The sequence below is a fragment of the Schistocerca piceifrons genome, chromosome 5 (assembly GCF_021461385.2).
Source record: "Schistocerca piceifrons isolate TAMUIC-IGC-003096 chromosome 5, iqSchPice1.1, whole genome shotgun sequence".
Taxonomy (NCBI): Eukaryota; Metazoa; Arthropoda; class Insecta; order Orthoptera; family Acrididae; genus Schistocerca; species Schistocerca piceifrons.
The window spans coordinates 598,433,364-598,456,460 of record NC_060142.1 but is presented as its reverse complement, the minus strand read 5'-3'; the positions used below and the strand labels follow the sequence as shown (position 1 = coordinate 598,456,460).

The window sequence follows — 23,097 nt, the reverse complement described above, 5'->3', positions numbered from 1 at the left end:
CCACCACTTTGCCCGCATACGCACATGTATTTCACATATATTTAATATATTTTACACATATTTCAACTGTATCTCTAGCGAAATTCGCCCTGCAGTTTCGTTTTCAAGCAGCTCAACGTTTATGACGTCTCATCTTCTGAACTATGTCGGACAATGATATGATTTTGTAGGTACATTCAGCGGCGTAAGAGGATACAGTAAGCGATTTGTGTTGCGAATAGAGTTAGTACCAATAGAAGTACACTACTGGCCATTAAAATTGCTACACCACGGAGAAATGCAGATGATAAACGGGTATTTATTGGATAAATATATTATACTACAACTGACATGTGATTACATTTTCACGCAATTTGGGTGCATAGATCCTGAGAAATCAGTACCCAGAACAACCACCTCTGGCCGTAATAACGGCCTTGATACGCCTGGGCCTTGAATCAAACAGAGCTTGGATGGTGTGTACAGGTACAGCTGCCCATGCAGCTTCAACACGATACCACAGTTCATCAAGAGTAGTGACTGGCGTCTTGTGATGAGCCAGTTGCTCGGCCACCATTGACCAACGTTTTCAATTGGTGAGAGATCTGGAGAATGTGCTGGCCACGGCAGCAGTCGAACATTTTCTGTATCCAGAAAGGCCCGTACAGGACCTGCAACATGCGGTCGTGCATTATCCTGCTGAAATGTACGGTTTTGCAGGGATCGAATGAAGGGTAGAGCCACGGGTCGTAACACATCTGAAATGTAACGTCCACTGTTCACACTGCCGTCAATGCGAACAAGAGGTGACCGAGACATGTAACCAATGGCACCCAATACCATCGCGCCGGGTGATACGCCAGTATGGCGATGACGAATACACGCTCCCAATGTGCATTCACCACGATGTCGCCAAACACGGATGCGACCATCATGATGCTGTAAACAGAACCTGGATTCATCCGAAAAAATGACGTTTTGCCATTCGTGCAGCCAGGTTCGTCGTTGAGTATACCATCGCAGGCGCTCCTATCTGTGATGCAGCGTCAAGGGTAACAGCAGCCATGGTCTCCGAGCTGATAGTCCATGCTGCTGCAAACGTCGTCGAACTGTTCGTGCAGATAGGTGTTGTCTTGCAAGCGTCCCCATCTGTTGACTCAGGGACCGAGACGTGGCTGCACGGTCCGTTACAGCCATGTGGATAAGATGCCTGTCATCTCGGCTGCTAGTGATACGAGGCCGTTGGGATCCAGCACGGCGTTCCGTATTAGCCTCCTGAACCCACCGATTCCATATTCTGCTAACAGTCATCGGATCTCGACCAACGCGAGCAGCAATGTCACGATACGATAAACCGCAATCGCGATAGACTACAAACCTTTATCAAAGTCGGAAACGTGATGGTACGCATTTCTCCTCCTTACACGAGGCATCACAACAACGTTTCACCAGGCAACGCCGGTCAACTGCTGTTTGTGTATGAGAAATCGATTGGAAACTTTCCTCATGTCAGCAAGTTGTAGTTGTCGCCACCGGCGCCAACCTTTTGTGAATGCTCTGAAATGTTAATCATTTGCATATCACAGCATCTTCTTCCAGTTGGTTAGATTTCGTATCTGTAGCACGTCATCTTCGTGGTGTAGCAATTTTAATGGCCATTAGGGTAATAAAAGCAAACGTCAAGCATGATGTGGGAGTTTTTCACGCATCTTTGTTCATGACATCATATCTGATGAACTATGCTCCGTACAACGACATAATTTTGTAGATAAATTCAGAGGCATATGCGGACACCGTCTGCGAAATTTGTTGCGAACAGAGTTCGTAGCACACAAGTAATAAATTTAAACATCATGCATGACGCGGCATTTTTCGCGCATCTCCTGAACTATGTGTCGAATGGAAGATTCAGATTTGTTTGAAGGACTGAAAAGTGAAATGCGTGTATGTAGGACATCCCATACAAGACGATAGTGCCACCAATTCTGTTGGTTCACTGTTAGTAACCCGTATCAAGTAGATAGGACAATAGATGTTGAAGAAATTTAGAGACGTGCTGCTAAGGTAGTAATAGGTCGGTGTTGCCTATATGAAAGTGTAACAGAAATGTAAATTATAGAGCTCAGCGATCAGTCGTCCTTTTTAAACTTTATTGGCAGATCTAGATTTCAGCTAGAAGCTAGCCATTCGCAATGCTAAGAATACAAGAAGTACATAGTTAGATGATGTCATAAAAAGTTACAATTAATAGTTTAACTCACATGGTTTGTATATTACATACCACTATTATTTTTGCTCAATGTATGTAATGCTTGTTGGTCGGGCCTCATTCACAGTTCAATGAATACTACTGTTTGCGGAAGGCGGGCTGTGTGGAGAACACATCGGTTGATTACATGGCACCATCAATGTGAACTACGTATATAAATTTCAAGGGAAGTAAACCACTTAAATTTGCATGAGAGTTACATAAAATGAAACATAAGTAAAATTCTTACATTCTTGTGTTAAATTTTTTTTTTAAATTTAAATGTTTTAATAATAATAACGGACTCATAAGGAGTGAACATGGAAATTTTATTACTTGCTGGCAAATATGAAATAAGATGGACTACAATGTCAGAATTTTACTTATGTTTCGTTTTATGTAACTCTCATCCAAAATTGAAGTGGTTTACTTCCCATGAAGTTTATATACGTAGTTCATGTAGATGGCGCCATGTAAGCAACCGAGGTGTTCTCCATACAGCCCGCCTTCCATAAACAGTAGTATTCAATGAACTGTGGATGAAGCCCGGCCAACAGGACAACCGGCACCACCAAACGTCGTGACTGGGCCAGGTTCTACTCCACTGACTTGCCTCCCTTTTTCTAGGACGGTACGAACTCAGTGTCTTTGCTGGCGATTTTAATTGCGTCCTTCATCCCAAGGACAAATTCCGCACTACACACTTTGTACAGAACTGCGTATGGTGATTCACAATCTCCATATGTGAGATACGAGGGAAAAGATATACGGTGACAGTTCTGGACAAACACATCTTTCCAGTAATTCGGCGAGCCGACATGATCGTATATATGTGTCTCAAGGTCTTACACGGAGAGTGGTCGTCGCCGAACGAAGGCCTCTGGCCTTTTCTGATCACGGTGGCTACATCTGCGCGATGCATCTCCACACTCAAAAAATTTGCCATGCTAACAGCCTTTGGAAGATGGAAGTAACACACCTTCAGGACCAGGAATGCCACCGGCAAGTCGCCGCAGTGTGGGCTAACTGTGAACGACGTCACTCCCGATGCCAGTCGACCTAGGCGTGGTGGCTCCTCAGCGCCAAACTGGCAGTCCGCAAGTCACTTACGCTCTTTGGCAAGGACACAGCTGCGTGACACTGGCAGACCCTGGACGTCGAAGCTCTACCCCCATCACCAGACAGACAACGAGAACGACATGGAGTCAAAGCTCATATTTTTGACAAAGCGCCGCTTAGAAGGCGCCGGAGTCTGCTTCCGAAGACATGACCGAACCATAGGAGAGGTCCCCACCTTGCATCACATTGTGGCTGACATGCGCCAACACCCCCGACAGTTTATTACACGCCTAGTGACGCAAGGGGTTCGCTCCTGTACGACCCGAGCAACCATAGTGAGAGCCATGGATGATCATTTACGTCATCTTCACCAGGAAAGTGCTGTAGACAGTGAGGCCATTGCGGAAGCATTACAACAGGTGACACACACTACTGACAGAGCAACGGCGACGGCATTACTGGAGGCAGTCTCGTATGGTAAGATGGACGACGCCTTGGACAAATGTTTGGTCAACAAGTCTACTGGGCCTCAAGGATTACGAGTCAAGTTTTACCGGATCGTCCACGACATCATGGTGCCCCACTGGGTTCCAATCCTCCGAGAACTCATGTCCATGGACTGCGTCATACCGCCTTCCTCATACCAGTACACAAGCTAGCATGATGGCAGTTGGTCAGTGACTATCGGCCACTTACAATATTGAATGCCAACTAGAAGATCTTCGTCTGGCTTTTAGCAGGCCGCTTTAAGAAGACTTTGTCAATGATTCTCGCCCCAGAACAGACGGCACAGGGGGGAGACGAGTGGCAGTGTTCTCCATCGATTTCAGTAGGGCCTTCGACAGAGTGCACAACAAATTCCTACTACAGATGATGAACCATATGGTGTTCCCTCCCAGACTCACCCACACCACACCCTGCGACGCCTTTTGGAAGTAGCCAGCTCTCACGTCCAGGTCAACGGACAGACAGTGGGTGCAATACCCATGAAGAAGTCTCTACGACAAGGTTGCTCCATTTCTACCTGCCTTTATGCAACTGAATTCGAGCCACTTGTCGGGCATCTGGCACCACCCTGCGAGACACCACCTTTCGCTATAGGGCATACGCCGACGAGCTGCTACTGCTGTTTCGTTCCGCTGATGAAGCCCGCAGCGCTTGATCGAGCGCTGTGGACAGGCCTTGGGCAGTATTCTGAACATCGACTTGGTGGCGCTGGATGTCGGGCGCGGTCTCGGGCTGGGCGCTGTCGGCCCCCTCTCACCAGTTACCGAACTGAGATATTTGGGAGTCACGTATACGAAGCATGTGCGCGGCACGGCCGCGGCAAACTATCGACGGTTACTACAGGCTGTACGCGTGATGGTGTGCCTGAACCTGCTCCGGGACTTGAACCAGTTGCAACGTGTGGAATACCTGAACCTCCACGTGGCATCAAAACTCAATGACTTGGCACAGGTCCTCCCCCTACCAGCGGCGATAGGTCGCAGACTTCAGGCGGCCTTCGGTTATTTCCTACCTACAGGACACATATTTACAGTACGTTATGACATTCTCACCCTCCCCCTACGCAATGGTGGGCTCGGACTGGTTAATGTCCGAGCACAGGCAGCTGCCCTTTGTATCAGCAATATGTGGAAACGATGGACCACTCAAAACACCTCCCTCACGAGTCGTCTATTGGACGTCGTGGTGCCAGTCTCCCACGTCCCACCGGTGTCGCCGGCGCACGTCGGCTCACATCTCTCCCACTTATCGACATTCATTCTGGAATACAGCTATGTGGCCTCAGATTTCTACACAACGTCCCCGCTAAAGGCGGAAGAACCTTACACCACCCTTCTGCGGGCAGTTCCGCGTAATATGCTAGAAACCAAGTACCCAACTGTCAATTGGCCACGAGTGTAGAGAACGGTTCATCACCACTTCCTGCCAACCACCGTGCGTACGACGTGGTATCGAGCCACCAATAAAAAACATGCGATGCGACACGGGCGACTGAGACAGAAGATCTTAGCTTGTTACCTAAGTGTTCCATCTGACGTGATTGAGCCTAGATCCCTTCTGTGTCCGGAAGACTGTTACTTTCCCCCCCGCCAAATATCATGCGCTTACATGGTTCAGGGGATTATATCTTCGGCGATGGGAAGAAAGAGGTACTTGATTACTGGTGGTACCTGCAAAATTCTCACACCACTCTTGCACGCACACCGAGATGCCGTGCCCTCTTTGTATATTATTTACGCAGCGTTATCGTAAACCCGCCCGCTAGATGGGGAGTGCCAGGCACAGTGTAACGTACGGCGCAACGTCTCATCGAAGAGAGCGTGTCCTCAACTGCAAGCAGTGACAAAGGAAAGGGATTCGTTGATTTCAGGAACGCAGCATGAATTTGTTGTAGATATTTTAGACGGTGCTGATGGATACAGAAAACGCTAGTGGCAGTGGACAAGAAAACTCCAGTTACACCATTTCTTGAAGAAAGATTCTTTTCCCTGAAGTAGAGCAATCAGTACACAAAGCTACTTGACTTTATACTTTGAATTACATTTTTATTGTAATATTTCGGTTTTTCATGTGTACACATTTACTAATTGTAATCATGTAATCAGATAAAACAAATAAATAAATAAAAATTTAATAAAACAAATTATAGACACATGGAACCTGTCCCATGGGAGAATTTTGGGAATAGTTAGGGGCAACGCCTAAGAGGGTTAGTTCTTTCCTTTTTGTTTTATGATAAAGTGGCGGTGCCAAGTAGAAGTAGATTTACTTTTTGTTTCTTTTATTTTTGGAGATTAAACTTAGCTACATGAGAAGATAGGTCCACGATAAAAAAATGTCGTCTATGGCAAAAAAAGGGGACAGCGTGTTTGATTACTAATCAAAAGGTCATCTGTCCCGGGTCCTAACCCCGCCATCATTTAAATTTTTAATAAAAATTAGCACTGGTGGCCGAAGACTTTCGGCATAAGAAGTCACCCTCATTCTGTCAAGCGCCTTGTGAAAGATGGCGAAGCAGTGGACAGAGGTTAAGGGCACTGTCTTGTCCTTCGGGCGAGAAACTGCCTCTAAAAGCAAAAGGATCAGCGTTCATCACCGGCATGAGGCTGCAGAAGGCAACGGATACTACTGCATTAAAGATATATAATGTCTATCTGCAAGACACATGGCCTGTAACTGAAATATCATGATCTCTCCATTGGCAAAAGATTCCGCAATAGTCCCCCCATTAGGATCTGCAGGAGGGGATTGCCAAGCGGGAGATCAGCAAGGGAAAAATATTGAATAACCAACGAAAGAATAACGTTCTATGAGTCGGGACGTGAAATGTCAAGAGGCTTCACGCGTTAGGGAAGCTACAAAATATGAAAAGCGAAATGCAAAGGCTCAATCAAGATACAGCGCGGATTAATGAAGTGAAGTGGAAAAAAGACAAGGATTTCTTGTCTGATGAGTATAAGATAGTATCAACAGTAGCAGAAAATAGTATGAAGGGGGTAGGATTTGTTACGAATGGAAAGGTAGGGCAGAGAGTGAGTTACTGTGAACAGTTCAGAGATAGGGTTGTTTTCATCAGAATCCGTACTAAACAGACACCGACAATGATAGTTCGGGTACAAATGCCGACGTCGCAAGCTGAAGATGAAGAAATAGAGAAAGTATACCGAAGTGACAGAAAAATTATATGAGGATACTGAGCCGGTAATTCAGTACGCAAAGGGAGATGAAAAACAAAGTCATGGGGGACTGGAATGCGGTTGTATGGGAAGGAGTAGATGAAAGGGTTATGGGAGAATATGGGTTTGGTACTATGTATCAAAGAGGAGAAAGACTAATTGAGTTCTGTAATAAATTTCAGCTAGTAATAGCGAATATTCTGTTCAAGAATCCCAAGAGGAAGAGGTATACTTGGAAAAGGCTGGGAGATACAGCAAGATTTAAGTTAGATTAAATCATGGTCAGAAAGAGATTACAAAATCAGGTATTGGATTGTAAAGCGTATCCAGCAGCAGATCACAATGTAATAGTGATGAAGAGAAAGCTGCAGTTTAAGAGATTAGTCAGGAAGGATCAATACGCATAGAAGTGGGATATGGAAGTACTAAGGATTGACGAGATACCCTTGAAGTTCTCTAAGGCTATATATAGTGCGATAAGAAATAGCTAAGCGGACATTTCAGTTGAAGAGGAATGACACCCATAAAAAAACAGTCACAGAAGTTGGAATGGAAAAACAAGGATACTAAGAAGTTAACTGTGAACAAACCACGGGTAACAGAAGAAATACTTCATTTGATCTATGAAAGAAGTAAGTACAAAAATGTTCAGCGAAATTCAGGAATACAGAAATGCATGTTGCTGAGTAATGAAATAAATAGGAAATGCAGGGAAGCTAAGCCGAAACAGCTACACGAAAAAAAATGCGAAGAAATCAAAATCATTGCCGGAAGGACTGATTCGGTAATAGAAAAGTAGAAACAACCTTCGGTGGAATTAAAAGCTCGGAGGTAACATTAAGTGTGCAACAGTAATGCCAATGCTAAATGTAATGCCTCTACCGGATGGGTGGGGGGGGGGGGGTGAGGAGCGGGAGATTTTATCTTTTTATTTTTTATTTTGGCTTTGAGTTACAAGGACCACACAGCCAACAACGGTTACAAAGTGCCAAAAAACTTAATTACAAAAAAGCAGAATAGAACAAAATTACGAATTTGGCGTACAGCCACACTCTTAAAGCAAAATAAAAGCACTATTAGACAAACACAGGACAGCCGGCGGCAGTGATAACAATGACGTTGGAGCAGAATTACAAATAGCAGTATACAACAATATTACGACATATGCTCTAAAAGACTAAATATGAAAGAGCAAACATCATACAAACAATACAACAGTAGCTGAAGAACAAAATTTCAGATATCCCATATTACAATAGAGAAATGTAGCATACAGACAGACGTAGTTAAAGTTAAAAATAAGACAAACACAGTACAATCAACGATATGTACAATAGTCTCAGTAGAAAAGTGTCTTAAGATGCACAAGAGAGCTATAACGAAAATGTAATGTACAAACAGAGGTTTGTTCACAAATTAAATCACAAAATTATGCACCCGATTACGAACCGGGCTGATGCTATGTGAAAATGAAGACCTCGATAACTCATAAATTAAATTGGGATTCTGATGGCTTTCAAGTAGTCTGTGAACAAGTTATATTTATCAAAACGGTGGAGTAAAACAGGAACACCAGTGTGGAGGTATAATCAAATTTCTATAATAATTGGGGGAAGTGGCAACAAAACGATTATTCACGTTGGTCCCCTGGATGGAATGAACGGTCTAATGAGTAAAGAACATGGATTGAGAGTAAATCTAAGAAAGACGGAAGTAATGACAAGTAGCAGAAATGAGAACAGCGACAAACTTAACATCAGGATTATGGTCACGAAGTAGATGAAGTTAAGGAATTCTACCATCTAGGCAGCAACATAATCAATGACGGACGGAGCACGGAGGACATCAAAAGCAGACTAGCACTGGCAAAAAGGGCATTCCTGGCCGACAGAAGTCAACTAGTACCAAACATAGGCCTTAATTCGAGGAAGAAATTCCTGAGAATATACGATTCGAGTACAGCAATGCATGATAGTGAAACATGGGCCGTGGGAAAACCAGAACAGGAGAGAATCGAATCATTTGAGAAGTGATGCAACAAGCAAATGTAAAAAGTTTGGTGGACGGATAAGGTAACGAGTGAGGAGGTTCTGTGCAGATTTGGAGAGGAAATAAATGCACTATGTGATCAAAAGTATCGGACACCTGGCTGAAAATGACTTACAAGTTCGTGGAACCCTCCATCGGTAACGCTGGAATTCAGTAAGAAATTGGTCCACTCTTATCCTTTATGACAGCTTCCACTCTCGCAGGCATACTTTCAGTCAGGTACTGGAAGGTTTCTTCGGGAATGACAGCCCATTCTTCACGAAGTGCTGCACTGCGGAGAGGTATCGATGTCGCTAGATGAGGCCTGGTACGATGTCGGCGTTCCAAAACATCCCAAAGGTGTTGTATAGGATTCAGGTCTGAACTCTGTGCAGGCCAGACAGTTACAGAGATGTTATTCTCGTGTAACCACTCCGCCACATGCCGTGCATTATGAACAGGTGTTCGATCGTGTTGAAAGGTGCAGTCGTCATCCCCGAATTGCTCTTCAACGGTTGGAAGCAAGAGTGGGCTTAAAACATCAATGTAGGCCTGTGCTGTGATAGTGCCACGCAAAACGATAAGGCCTACAAGCCCCCTCCATGAGAAACACGACTACACCATAACACTACCACCTCCGAATTTTACTGTTGGCACTACACACGCTGGCAGATGAAGTTCACTGGGCATTCGCCATACCCACACCCCGCCATCGGATCGCCACGTTGTGTTCAAATGGCTCTGAGCACTATGGGACTTAACATCTGAGGTCATCAGTCCCCAAGAACTTAGAACTACTTAAACCTAACTAACCTAAGGACATCACGCACATCCATGCCCGATGCAGGATTCGAACCTGCGACCGTAGCGGTCACGCGGTTCCAGACTGAAGCGCCTAGAACCGCACGCCCACACCGGCCGGCCACCACGTTGTGTACCGTGATTCGTTACTCCACACAACATTTTCCCACAGTTCAATCGTCCAATGTTTAAGCTCCTTTCATCAAGCGAGGCGTCGTTTGACATTTACCGGCGTGATGTGTGGCTCATGAGCAGCCGCTCGGCCATGAAATCCAAGTTTTCTCTCCTCCCGCCTAACTATCATAGTACTTGCAGTGGATCCTGATGCAGTTTGGAATTCCTACGTGGTGGTCTCGATAGATGTCTGCCTATTACACATTACGACCCTTTTCAACTGTCGGCCGTCTCTGTCAGTCAACAGACGAGGTCGGTCTGTATGCTTTTGTGCTGTACGTGTCTCTTTACGTTCCCACTTTACTATGACATAGGTAATAGTGGACCTTGGGATGTTTAGGAGTATGGAAATCTCGAGTACAGATGTATGACACAAGTGACACCCAATTACCTGACCACGTTCGAAGTCTGTGAGATCCGCAGAGCGCCTCAGTCTGTTCTCTCACGATGTCTGATGACTACTGAGGTCGCTGATACGGAGTACCTGGCAGTAGGTGGCAACGCATTGCACCTAATATGAAAAACGTATGTTTTGGGGGGTGTCCGTATACTTTTGATCACATAGTGTGTGGGGGGAACACTGGCAAGAAGGGCAGGATGATAGGACATCCGTTAAGACATCAAGGAATAACTTCCATGGTAAGGGAAGAAGCTGCGAGAGTAAAACCTATAGTGGAAGACAGAGGTTGGAATACATCCAGCCCATAAATGAGGGCGTTGGTTGCAAGTGTTACTCTCAGATGAAGATGTTGGCACAGGAGGGGAAACTGGTGGCAGGCCGCGTCAAATCAGTCAGAAAACTGATGACTAAAAAAATTATATACATACGTCGATATTTACGGGCAAAAAATTGCGACAGTTTCGACGGAGGTATCGTAACTGATAAGATCTTAGCAGCCAAAAGCATTCATATGGACGATAAGGTATCATCAAAGTTGTTATCTTTAGCCGTAGAAGACAAAGTCACCGGCTTGGACAGGGATAGCAGAGGGATCAAAGTCGATGGCTAGAAAACCAGACACCTCCAATTTTCTGGCGACATCATTCTCATAACTGAAGATCTGATTGAATAAACGACTACTGCGATTCAGCAACTGAAAGTGGTCTCTGCAGCTGTCTGGATAGCAATATGCATAAATGTAAGTTCCGAGTAGAAATATGCAAATAGTTAAAAATAAGAAACTACGGAATTTGTCTCCTAACAGATGAACTTTGAGAAATAAATTCATTTATGAAAAGCCAATTACAAGTCATAAATCCCACAAAAAATGGGCTTGAGTATGGCCTCATTCAGAAAGCTTCATTTCATCATAACGAACACGAATATTCCAGTGAACCTAAAAACGAAAGAGTGCAGTATCTTTGTACTAGCAGTAACACCGTATGGTCTCGAAATACTGTCTCTGGGAAAGGTGGATTGTTCGTAAGCTGCAGTGTTATACTGTTCACAAACCGTACTGGAGATGCTGGTACCTGCCATTAGTTACGTGGTTATCAGAAGCAGAAAGCGGTTGAGATTCGCAAAAGAGTTGCCTGGCTGAAATAGCAATGGGCTTGTCAAATAGTTAGACAAGCTCTCAATAGATGGAAGAATAAATTCATTTTTTGGAGCCTTTGGGAGAAAAAAGAAGCCAAGAACGACACCAGAAAGCTATGATCCAATGATGTTAAGGTGACTCCTGGAACACGATGACTCCTGATGTCTTACAATCGATCTTATCAAATGGAAGAATACCGATGAGACTTTCATTGAGCGTTGAACGGTTAATTGTTGAAGAAGAAGGATATTCAAATCGCGGCAGGGGCTATAACTGAATAAATACTGTGTTATTTCAAATTTTGAGGGTCCATCAATGAGTTACGAGTTTCGATCTGGGAAGAGGAGCGAGACCAGACTGATTGAAATTAATAAGTGCCTACTGGCCAGGCTGCTCTATATTGCTCACTGCTGACACTGATATCTCAGTTAATGCCCAAACAGGGTAAGAAACTGAGGCGCGTAATTAATCGGTCACAGCATGTAATGACGTAATTTATTTTCTTGGTTTTCGTTTTTCTACAGAGACATCGGAGCATATACTTTTCCTGAAAGATCTTCATTGTGGCTGTCCGCCTGTACAGGCTATTTTTTGAAAGCAGAAATGAACTGGTACCCTCCTAAGTGTATTTGGCACTAAACTTCTACTTGCAACCGCGAACCACCTTCACTTACAATTCTACGTGATCGAACATAACCGTAGCTTGACCTCTTCATTTCATCATTACGCACAGTAACAGCCAGACAGATTTAGACAACGGAAATGAACCGACCGCAACGCCACAGTCCCGAAACCTAATGTTCTCAGAACAATGGAAGCTGGAATATCCTCTGTCAGCGGGATTCTAAATCACATATTTCTTTGAACAGTTTTGTGCTAGTAATATGCACTATTTTATTGTTCAATCTTAATTTAGGCGTTTGTAATAGCGTTAAATAGAATCTAGGAGTGTTTTAAAAAATTGTTCATGGGTTTGTTTGATGGAACGATAGCCATTACAAATATTAATCATGTCTCACTTTACCTACCATTTCAAAATTAGAAACAATTGCAGAAAACTATGTTTCGATGTACAAAAAATTAATGGGTTACAGTTCGCTCGCTTGACCAGTGTTTGAGTACAGAGCTCGTCCTTAGCAGGATTAATAAAGGAGACGGAAAAGATCCAGGACCATTCGTGAATAGAACAGGAAAGGGAGGAATTACGCTAGTATCGCGAGAGCCCTCCACCACACACCGTATTCTTGCGGGGTACAGACGTAGATACCTGAACATATTGTTTAGTGAAGCAGACTTGTAAAGGCATACGACCTGTTCTATGGTTCATTTGTGAAACGGGATGAAAAGAAGCCGTACTCTGAGATAAAAGTAGTTGCACTACAATGATTAGTAGCTGCTGATTACATCCCATTTAAGAAACACGTGTTAACTAGGAAAACCGATTTACATTTACCGTCTGAAGGATGGAAGGCGGTAATACGTTGATGGAAATACGTAATAAGAACATTCCGTTAAATTTTTATGCTTATTAAGGTTCACACTTTGCGGAAACGGAAGAAAGGTCGAGCAACCCAGACGACTAAACTGCACACTGCCGTAGGACAGTTTCTTTCTTACCTGCTGCACGTGCTGCACGATCTCTCCTGGCAGCCTTCATCATCACGGACGCTGTAGGAACCCTCCACTGAAAAGCAAAATAAAGGCCTAAATTAGGACATATATTTAAGAAGTAAAGTATGTAGGAGCTTCAGAGACAAAAGTACAAAAGGAAGACCCAATTTTACGGTGCAATTACGATGGATGTACCAGTTACAATCATTTTATACGAAGTTTCTGGAAGTAAGGGAAGATAACTATTTAAGATCGGAAAAATCATGTTGAACTATTGAACACCTTTTGTAAATTGCCGTTGCCTACCCACAGGAGCTTGTTATGCAAGCATGCTAAAATAACCTGCAGTGCATTGATTGCAGAAGCAAAGATCACAAGAAATTATGTTTACTTAACAAAGAGCTGAAAAAGCTGCTGAAATAAATGGATATATGGGATGAGAACATAATTTTTAATTTATAATTTTGTAGCGATTTTTGTTTTTGTTTGCATATAAGCCTTCTATCATCACGAAAAGGCGGTTCAGCCGACAGAATGGAAAGTGCTACACCATGAACGTGATCGCTACCAAACTAACACTACAGTATTTCTATCCACGTGGAATATATTAAGTAAAAGTTCACTATTATGCGAGGCTCTTTCCAGTATTTTCGGTACAGAAAAAAACCATCCCTATTGATGATGAATGTTGTGAGTACATGATGGCTGCCACACAGACATTTTAGTCGGATATCGCAGCGCAGGATGCATGGAAGACGTGCAAGTGCAGCTTGTCATCATCTTTCGAACGGCGAGAATCATTCGCCGGCCATGGGAGCCTCATGTAGACAGAGCACACAGACTGCTGGCTGTTGTGCAATGGCTGTAGAACGAGTGATAACGAGAGTGACGCGGGACAACAGTGTACCAAGGACACTAGACATGGCTCCTCCCAGGAGAACTACACCAAGACAAGATCGTACGGCAGTACAACTGATTCCGACCAATAGACGGATTACAATAGTTGAACAAAGGGCAGAGGTTATAGGCAGATGTCCACCACGAGCTAACAGGAACAGATTACTGAAAGCTAGGTGGAACTCTCTAGTTCCGCGCGTCATTTTTCACTGAGGCCTTACTACAGACAACAGAGACTTGCATGGTGTAGAGAGTGAACTAGGAAATTGAGTGGCATTCTCTGGTGTTCAGCAATGAATCTCCCTTTAGCTTTTGGCGTTCAGATCGACGCTAACGTGTACGTAGACGATCTGATGCAAGGCAACGGACACCAGCGATTCTCGAGACCCATACCTCTCCAGCTTGTGGAAGCAATGTGTGGGGAACAGTTCAGTGTGACAATAGGGCTCATTTGGCAAATGTTTGAGGGGTTTGAGTACTCGACAGTATACCTGTATGGCAAGAATGGTAAATCCAGCATGATCATCGTACCAAATGACATTTTCTAACAGTGTAGTGCAAGACCTCACACTGAATTTCGCATGACAAACGCCGTCAGGGATGTACGGATCCTCGACTGGTCTTTCCAGTCACCTTCTATGTCACTCACAGAGAGTGACTGGTATGAATAGCAAGGGACGTATTTTGAAAGCAGCTACCATCCTGCTGTCTCCATGAATCACACAGCACATGGTAAAACATTCCTAAAGATGACATTCGTACGCTGTTTGCATCCATACGACAACCAGTACAGGAATGTGTTCGTTCCCGTGGGAATCACACCCCATACTGATATTGCTGAGGGATATCTTTGTTCCGAATGGAATGGAAGTCACCGTTTAATGTCAGTTTATGATGAACGTCTCGATAAAGATAAATACCAGAGTTTCCCTTCATCATATACACTTCCCATATGTTGTGGTCTTCAGTCCTGAGACTGGTTTGATGCAGCTCTCCATCCTACTCTATCCTGTGTAAGCTTCTTCATCTCCCAGTACTTACTGCAACCTACATACTTCTGAATCTGCTTAGTGTATTCATCTCTTGGTCTCTCTCTACGATTTTTACCCTCCACGCTGCCGTCCAATGCTAAATTTGTGACCCCCTGATGCCTCAGAACATGTCCTACCAACCAGTCCCTTCTTCTTGTCAAGTTGTGCCACAAACTCCTCTTCTCCCCAATTGTATTCAGTACCTCCTCATTAGTTATGTGATCTACCCGTTTAATCTTCAGCATCCTTCCCGTATAGCGATTTATAAAACACTCAGGAATACGCTAAGGTGACAAAAGTCATAGGATATCTTCGAATATCGTGTCGAACTTCCTTTTGCCGAGCCGAGTACAGCAACTCGGCGTGGCATGGACCCAACAAGTGATGCCATAGTTTGAGAACTTGCGGCGTCCTGTCAACACGGCGAGGACAAAACGTACATTACGACGGGCTGGTTCAGCCTTGGTATGGGAACACATACGTGTTACCAGAACGGAACTCGACAAGAACGCCGAGACTTTGCTCACTCACCACCTGTACCTAGCTTCCACTCTCCCAGCACACACTTGGGAGTGCCTGTACGGCAACCCGTACGCCAGCAGTGAGCTCTACAAGAAGAAAGCCACCAACAAACAGTGTGAGAAGTTCCTCCGGCTCCCGGGCGGACGTCAACAGGAGGAGAAAGCCAGCAATATTAAGACCGCCATCAACCTGACAGAGAGAGCACTGCATGAGCCCACAATCTCCGTGTTGTCGAAAGGCCTGAACTTTGCTCCGATTCCAAGTATGTTATCAAAACGTGACATCATCAGCAACGTCGAGCAAGCCATAGGTGGACTCCCGCCGAAAGCAGCCGAAGAAGTGAGGAGGGAGACAGGCAGGGTACTCGAGAAAGCAGGGATGCCGAAGAACAACATTACGGCAGAGGAGAGCAAGGCACTCTTGAACCTTCGCGATGACAAGAATATCATGGTCTTAGCAGCAGCCAAAGGGAATGCGACAGTCCTACTGAAGTCAGAATATTACTGGCAGAAGATCGAAACCTTACTACAAGATCCAGCATATAAAGAAGTGGGGAAAGACGCATCTGCTTCTGTTACGCGCAAGACCATCGAACTTCTCAACAGCTCAGGAATTGACAGAAACACCATCAGGAAGCTTTACCCTCGGACACTGGCTCCACCGCGACTGTATGGCCTCCCGAAGATCCGTAACGAGAATGTCCCTCTGTCCTATATTCAACACCATAAATTCTCCGACGTATGGTGTAGCCAAGCATGGGGATGAAATGATGATGAAGACAATACAACAGCCAATCGCTGAGCAGAGAAAATCTCTGACCCAGCCGGGAATCGAACCCGCGCCTCTTTGCACAGCATTCTGCCCTGCTGACCACTTTCCTTTTTTGACTGAGGACGTTTGATTACTAATCAAATACGCTATCCCATTTTTTTTCTAAGCAACGAGAAAAAGAAAAATTGGTTTTCCCAGAAGGGTAAGAACCCACGAACTTAGTGTAGGGAAGCAGCATACTCACGCCTTATAAAATTCACATCAGTCTTTCCATTGTGTACCAGCCTAGTCCGCTGTAACTAGCTCTGACGTCATAAATGTTGCACAATACATCAATATGTGTTGAATATTAGTTCAATAACTTTAACCATTTTCGAAATTTGGATGTTTCTGTGTAAAAATCATTGGCGCAACAGAAAAGAGCTAGAAACTTAAAAATTTATATTTAGATTCCGTTTGTATAATAATTTAGTAGAAACATTAGTCTGGATCTCACAAATTAAAATTTTAGTTGAAATTCATGATTTTCTGGTTTTTGTCTTAAAAATTAAGGAAGCAAGATAGATTAAGTAGACGAATAAATAAGGCTAGGATGTTTAAATTTAAATAGAAGGGAGATCCGCTATAATCATAAAGATGTGAGAAGTTTCAACTGAATAACTATAAAACTATAGAGATAGTGTATCGCCAAAGGGCAAGTTCAGAGCTCGTCTACTGCGTGTAGTGTAATTAAATTAATTCTCTCGCCCAAAATATTTGACTTAGCCACGTCAGACTTTTATTATGATTACTTACCTGTGTGCTGATTGCACATTTAAGTTGAGAGCTTCATCGGCCATCAGCAAAGGAAGCAATGATTTATTTGATAACTTAAAGTGGTGCATTACTAGCCCAGCGGCTAGTCGGGAGAGCGGATTTGATCAGGCGTTCCCTTAGCCGTCCGCACCGCGGCTTTATATATAAGAACGCTGCGCGAGAGAAAAAGGACCCAGTTCTCTCCAGATGCTGATTAGCGCACCACCTGTGCTGGGAGTCGCGTCGCGTTGGTATCATTGCTATAAACAGCCTCGGATGCCGTAATAAGTTACTCGGGATACGCGTAACAATGAAATCGTTTTCGAGTGAAGTGTTAATTCTGGAAAGACTTTAATGATCTGTCTTCAGTTTGCATATGTCGTATTTTCATGTGCCGCCGGGGGACAGACATTCTACCATTATTTAGCGTGGCGTTTGATGAACATTATCATCAAATTATGGCGAGAATTCACTTAAACATTTAATTTGAACAGTTATAGTTGCATCAGCGCATTAGACTCTGAAGTGCTCTGGTAGTTGGATTGTGTGGATTATTTTGGTCTGTGACTTTCAGAATATAGTGAACATTTTAGAGAGAATGGTTTTTGATTATGAATCCCAGACAATCTCGTAATTCCTCAGAGCTAAAAGCTGTAGCTATAAATGTATTTCTCAGATGAAGTGGGCACTAGGAATTCTAATTACAGGCTTCACGTTTTGCTAATCACTTTCTGGTTGCCAGTATTGTAGTTAGAGAGCCAGTGTTGAGAACGGCAAACAACAGCATTAAATAAATAAAAGGAACACAATTTAAAAAGAATTATTCCACCCGCCGCCGCACATTAGGATTATCGTTTTACACCTTTTTGTTATTCCTTAGACCTCTTCCACTTCAGGCGTTGGCCCCTATCACCCATTCTACCCCCCAAAATCTATCTAACCTAAAAAAAAGCAAAGGTAGTGCCACCGCCACTTTCGCCCTAAGAGCTAACTAGGACGGTTGCTTGCCACCAATTCAGCCACGAACAAAAATTAAATACGCCTCTGAACGTTTTATTACAAAAAGGAAGAGGATAAAGGAACGGGTACAATACTTTTATTATATGGCCACTCAGCTACTGAGGCCGACTATAGATGCCTCATTAGTCAAGTTGGACAAGCTCGTATTACACATTCATGACGTAAAAACACGTTATCATCCAGAGGAGCAAAGGACTGTCACTGTGAAACACAGAGAAGAGAGCGTACAGTGGAAAAAGTAGGCCAGTGTTAGGGCCTCAAGATTGGGAGTAAATGTTGGTTGCGCGGAAAAGCATGGAGAAGAATTAATATTTAGAGCAACAACAGAAACTGTTTCCAAAACACCAAAAGTTTGCTGATAAGAATATTTACATGTATATAAAATTCACAGTTTTTTAATAAGTGTCATCAGTTGCATGAGTTATTACATATTAAGTACATTGTTTTTATATCTTTCGGTCCATGATACAACTTTCGTTTTACGCAGTCACAAGTAGTGGTAACAGTTTTTCTAATGATGACGTATGAGAAAAACGACCATACAAAGTTACGCAATAAACATTTGCCACCTGTACGTTATTAAACTGATGCTTTCGGCGTGGAACTAAAGTTGTATCAAGTGCAATCAATTTTCAGTTTGTCTCGGCATTTAACACCCAACCCGTCTTTCAGCGAAGTGTTTCTGTAAGAGCATGCAAAAATTTAACAGGACATAGAGGATGCTCCAGTATACAGTTTGAGGTAGGGAACCTGGAGACAGAGAAGCGAGATAAGATGATAGAAATAAAATCACATTACTGTGTAATTTTTTATTTACATTAGTTACAGTTAGCTACAACTAGCATAACTGACATAATGAAAGTACAATTTGTACTGAATGTTACAAAATATGCTGAAACTGAGGGCCATCAACCTCAATTCCTCAGCGAATAAAATTCTGCCGCACCCTGACAAATATCCCTGGTGTGTTTCGAATCACAACCCAGGCAGCTTCAATTTGGGCAACTAATTCCATCTCCGTATCCACTGGGGACTCATACAGAAGCCACTTTAGATATCCCCGTAGAAAATAATGGGGAGGATTCAGGTCAGGTAATCTCGTAGATCATGGAATAGGACCTCCCCTTCCAATCCTGCGAACAGGAAACACAGCATTTGGTTGCGGACATCGACACTGAAGGGAGGCGATGCACTGCCATGCTGTATCAACATCCTCTCACGAACAGCCAAAGGTACGTTATCCAACAACTCAGGTAAGAATTCTTTGCATGAATATCAAGTACAGGTGACCATTCAGACGGCTAGGTAGATTTCCTAGTAATCAGGTTCGTCCTCCTTGTTTCCTTCAAGGAAATGAAGAATGTACATGTTAATAAACAGTACAGTACGTGTAGACTTGTACGCATGTTAGTTGTAAATTAGCTGGAAAACAGTTATGTTCAAATGGCTCCAAGCACTATGGGACTTAACATCTGAGGTCACCAGTCCCTTAGGCTTAGAACTACTTAAACCTAACTAACCTAAGGACATCACACACATCCATGCCCGAGGCAGGATTCGAAATTGCGACCGTAGCAGCAGCGCGGTTCCGGAAACACTTATGTTAGATAAAGCGGTAGAAAAGTTTACTTCCATATCTCATTAAGCTTGCTTCTCCGACCCCATGTTTCTTACCTCAAACTGCCCAGTTGAGCAATATCTATGTCCTGTTACATTTTTGCACGTTCTTACAGAAACACCCTGTATAGCTAGTTACAGATGTGAAAAATTTTGTTAACTGGTAAGGAGAATCAGTGCAGAGAGCTGGGGTTTACATTGGTCCTCAGAATCGAAATTCGATGAATTACGAAGATTTTGAAAATAATATTATCTGATTAACTTCAACAATTTTCATAGTTAATGGAAACAACACTTTTAAATACGTTCTGCTTTTTGTCTTAATACTGTTTCCATATTTCTTGGTTTTAATAACAGCATAAAATGTAAAAGTATCTTTTCTGTAACAACTAGATGTGATGGCTAAAAGAGGATATCATTTCTTATGACAGGATTTGAGGAATCGTGTGAAAATGGAATGTTTCGTCCCAAACTGACACGGTGTCAAACAGTTGTGTATGAACGGTGAACGAGAAGACGCACAGTTTAGCACACAAGAGGAATTCACCAAGAGGTGTTTTTGGTATTTTTACGAAGTATAGGCTACATAAAACGAATTTTTAGTGAATGTTTTAAACATTTACAGTTGTTAGTCATTTAGCTCACAGAAAGTCATTATGCTGGCCGTCTCATTATCAGGAATCTAGCTGAGTCTACGTCAACTTGTGTCCTCTATAAAACGTTCTTAAAAATTCTTTTCATGTAGCCCACACTTCGTACAAGTACCAGAAATACCTCTTGTTTGGTGAATTTCTCTTGTGTGCTAAACTGTGCGTCTTCTCGTTCAATATGCAGTACGTCGGTGAATAATTTCAGGCAGACATGAGAAAAACTGTGGCACGGAGCTCCACATCGCACAGTACGTAATGACAGGGACTTGGCTTTGTTCCAACCATGAAGTTGCGATCTCCCCCTTCCTAATCGGCCTGCTGGATTCCAATATAACTGACCGTGATCGCATATGCCTAATGAAATTTTACAGTGAGTAAGGCTATCGTTACCGAAGGAAAATACCACCGGTTAATTGGAGGAAGAATGTATTGTGAACTTAATGATGATAATTTTTAAATGAGTAGAATATACTGCAATCGCTCACACGAACTGTACAGAGGGGAAAAGGGTACCATGTAATATTTACTACAAAAATCACAGATCATACAAATAAAACACCGATTAACTAAAAAAGGGGATAATTAAACGGCCCCCAGCCCGTTGGGGCGATGAATCTCCAGAATCTTAAGAAAGGCGATGGCAAAGAAATTCAAGCAAATAGTCACTGGCTTGGCAACAGAAGAGTGTCACGCTGTTCCACAACACAACAGTTTTCAAGAAAATAAATGGATCAGAAAGCACTGAGTTTACAGTTACTTATTCTGAAACAATAAAATTTGAAAGTATAGTTAAATGGAGGTACTAGTTAAATAAATGACTGGCTTAACTTAAACTTTGTGATGTATAAAATGACTTTCAGTAATCTCAGTGTAACGTAATCCAAAATTTAGAATAAAGCAAACCATCTAGTTTTGATTATTGAAAGATTGAACTGAATTTACTACCAGCAAATGATCAACTGATTTTACTTGTAAAATAACAACAATAAAGTACATAGCAAGCCAGCAGAAGTCACTCGAGAAGATAAATACAGAATAAGTGAAATTGCGCACTCTCAGTTTGTGCTGTATCTTTAGTTATTAGTTTTGCCAGTGAAATTTTACGTCACCTTAAGTAAATGTAGTTAATACTAAAATTTACAAATTAGTTTAGCCTCTGTTATGCAATACAAGCCTGAACAGTTTTTGAGGCAGAAAATTTAGACTGAAACCGGTCATTAGCAACCACACAAAACTGGCAGTAAACAGTGAAGCCGAGTGGACTAAGGCGCCGCAGTCATGGACTGCGCGGCTGGTCCCGGCGGAGGTTCGAGTCCTCCCTCGGGCATGGATGTGTGTGTGTGTGTGTGTGTGTCCTTAGAATAATTTAGGTTAAATAGTGTGTAAGCTTCCGGACTGATGACCTTAGCAGTTAAGTCCCATAAGATTTCACACACAGTTGAACACAGTAAATAGTGAATCAATTTTTATAGTCATACGACAGTCGGTGATTGCATGGAAAAGAAAAGGGACCCTGCCTGGTAATAATATCTGAGGACAATGACAGCACAGGTGCCCTACAAGTTTTAACTATTGCAGGTTATTATTCAAATTAGTCATACTTTGTGAAATAAATGTAACTGGGGAAAGCCTCTACATTCCTATATCTGTCAGTTTAGTCTTATAATGTACTTGTGCAGACGACGAAGAATGTAGCCGACGACAATGCTGAGCTGCCGTTGTTGCTGCTGCTGTTGTTTGAGAACCACGAGTCGTTTCCGGAACCACTTATAATGCGGGAGCGCCCCACGAACACTTCCGCACTCTTTCATGACTCAAGCTGCTCTGCTTCCTCTCTTATCGCTACGTGACGGAGACTCTCCACACGCAAAGGTGAACAATGGCACAGCTACTGCAATTTCGTCATTGCTATCCACCTGTTATAGTGGAAGTGTATGATTAGGGAAGGTAAATCTTCCCTAGAGGAAGTGCACCATCACTAGAATGATCGGTAAGAGCTTACCATAAACTGAAAATAGCACGTCCACTGTACTCGACTAGGGAAAATGTACAGTAGCATGTTATTATCCACTAACGAAGGTGTACCATCGCTGCTCCCGGATTATTAAAGATGCGTCCAACAACGCTACCACGCATCAGCGTGAATGTAATTGTCGTCAGCTCGTTATTGTTATGTTATAAAGCAGTGCAGTTATGGTTGACAGTAGTGTAGTCACAGTTTCCAGTAGTGCAGATGCGACTGGCAGTAGTGCAGTTGCGGTTGACATCAGTGCAGCTATGGTTCAATTAGTGAAGTTCTACGAACATCTTAGAGTGGAATGGGGAAATCTCATTTATAAATCTGGCTTCATGGACAGAGAAAAGTCCGAGTCAAATCACTAAAATCTGGGCGAAAGAGGGACGGCAACGATTACAAGTTTTTGAAGAGATGTGAAGTGCTGGAAGTGAAATGAGTAACCAAATTAATACAACAGTAGACGCGACCGAATGATGAAATACTTGAAGTCAAGGTTCTGTAACATTCAGAGATGTCCAAATTTATCTTAGTGTGTGCGAGCCTTGTTTACAAAAGCAAAAAGGTCAGGAAAAGGAATAGCAGTGAAGCCAGTGCTCTTCAAGAAGCTACATTTCAGAAGTTGATCTCATCGACTCCCAATCGCAACCAAATGGAGA

General features: G+C 43.1%; 1 protein-coding gene across 1 annotated transcript in view; it reads right to left on the bottom strand.

Annotated features, from left to right (window-relative positions):
• LOC124798158 overlaps positions 1 to 23,097 on the bottom strand; it is an 83,264-nt gene that overhangs the window by 49,191 nt on the left and 10,976 nt on the right. Inside the window, exon 2 of the mRNA XM_047261439.1 lies at positions 13,128 to 13,194. Coding sequence (XP_047117395.1) covers positions 13,128 to 13,194 — 67 coding nt within the window. The remainder of the gene's footprint in view (positions 1 to 13,127; positions 13,195 to 23,097) is intronic.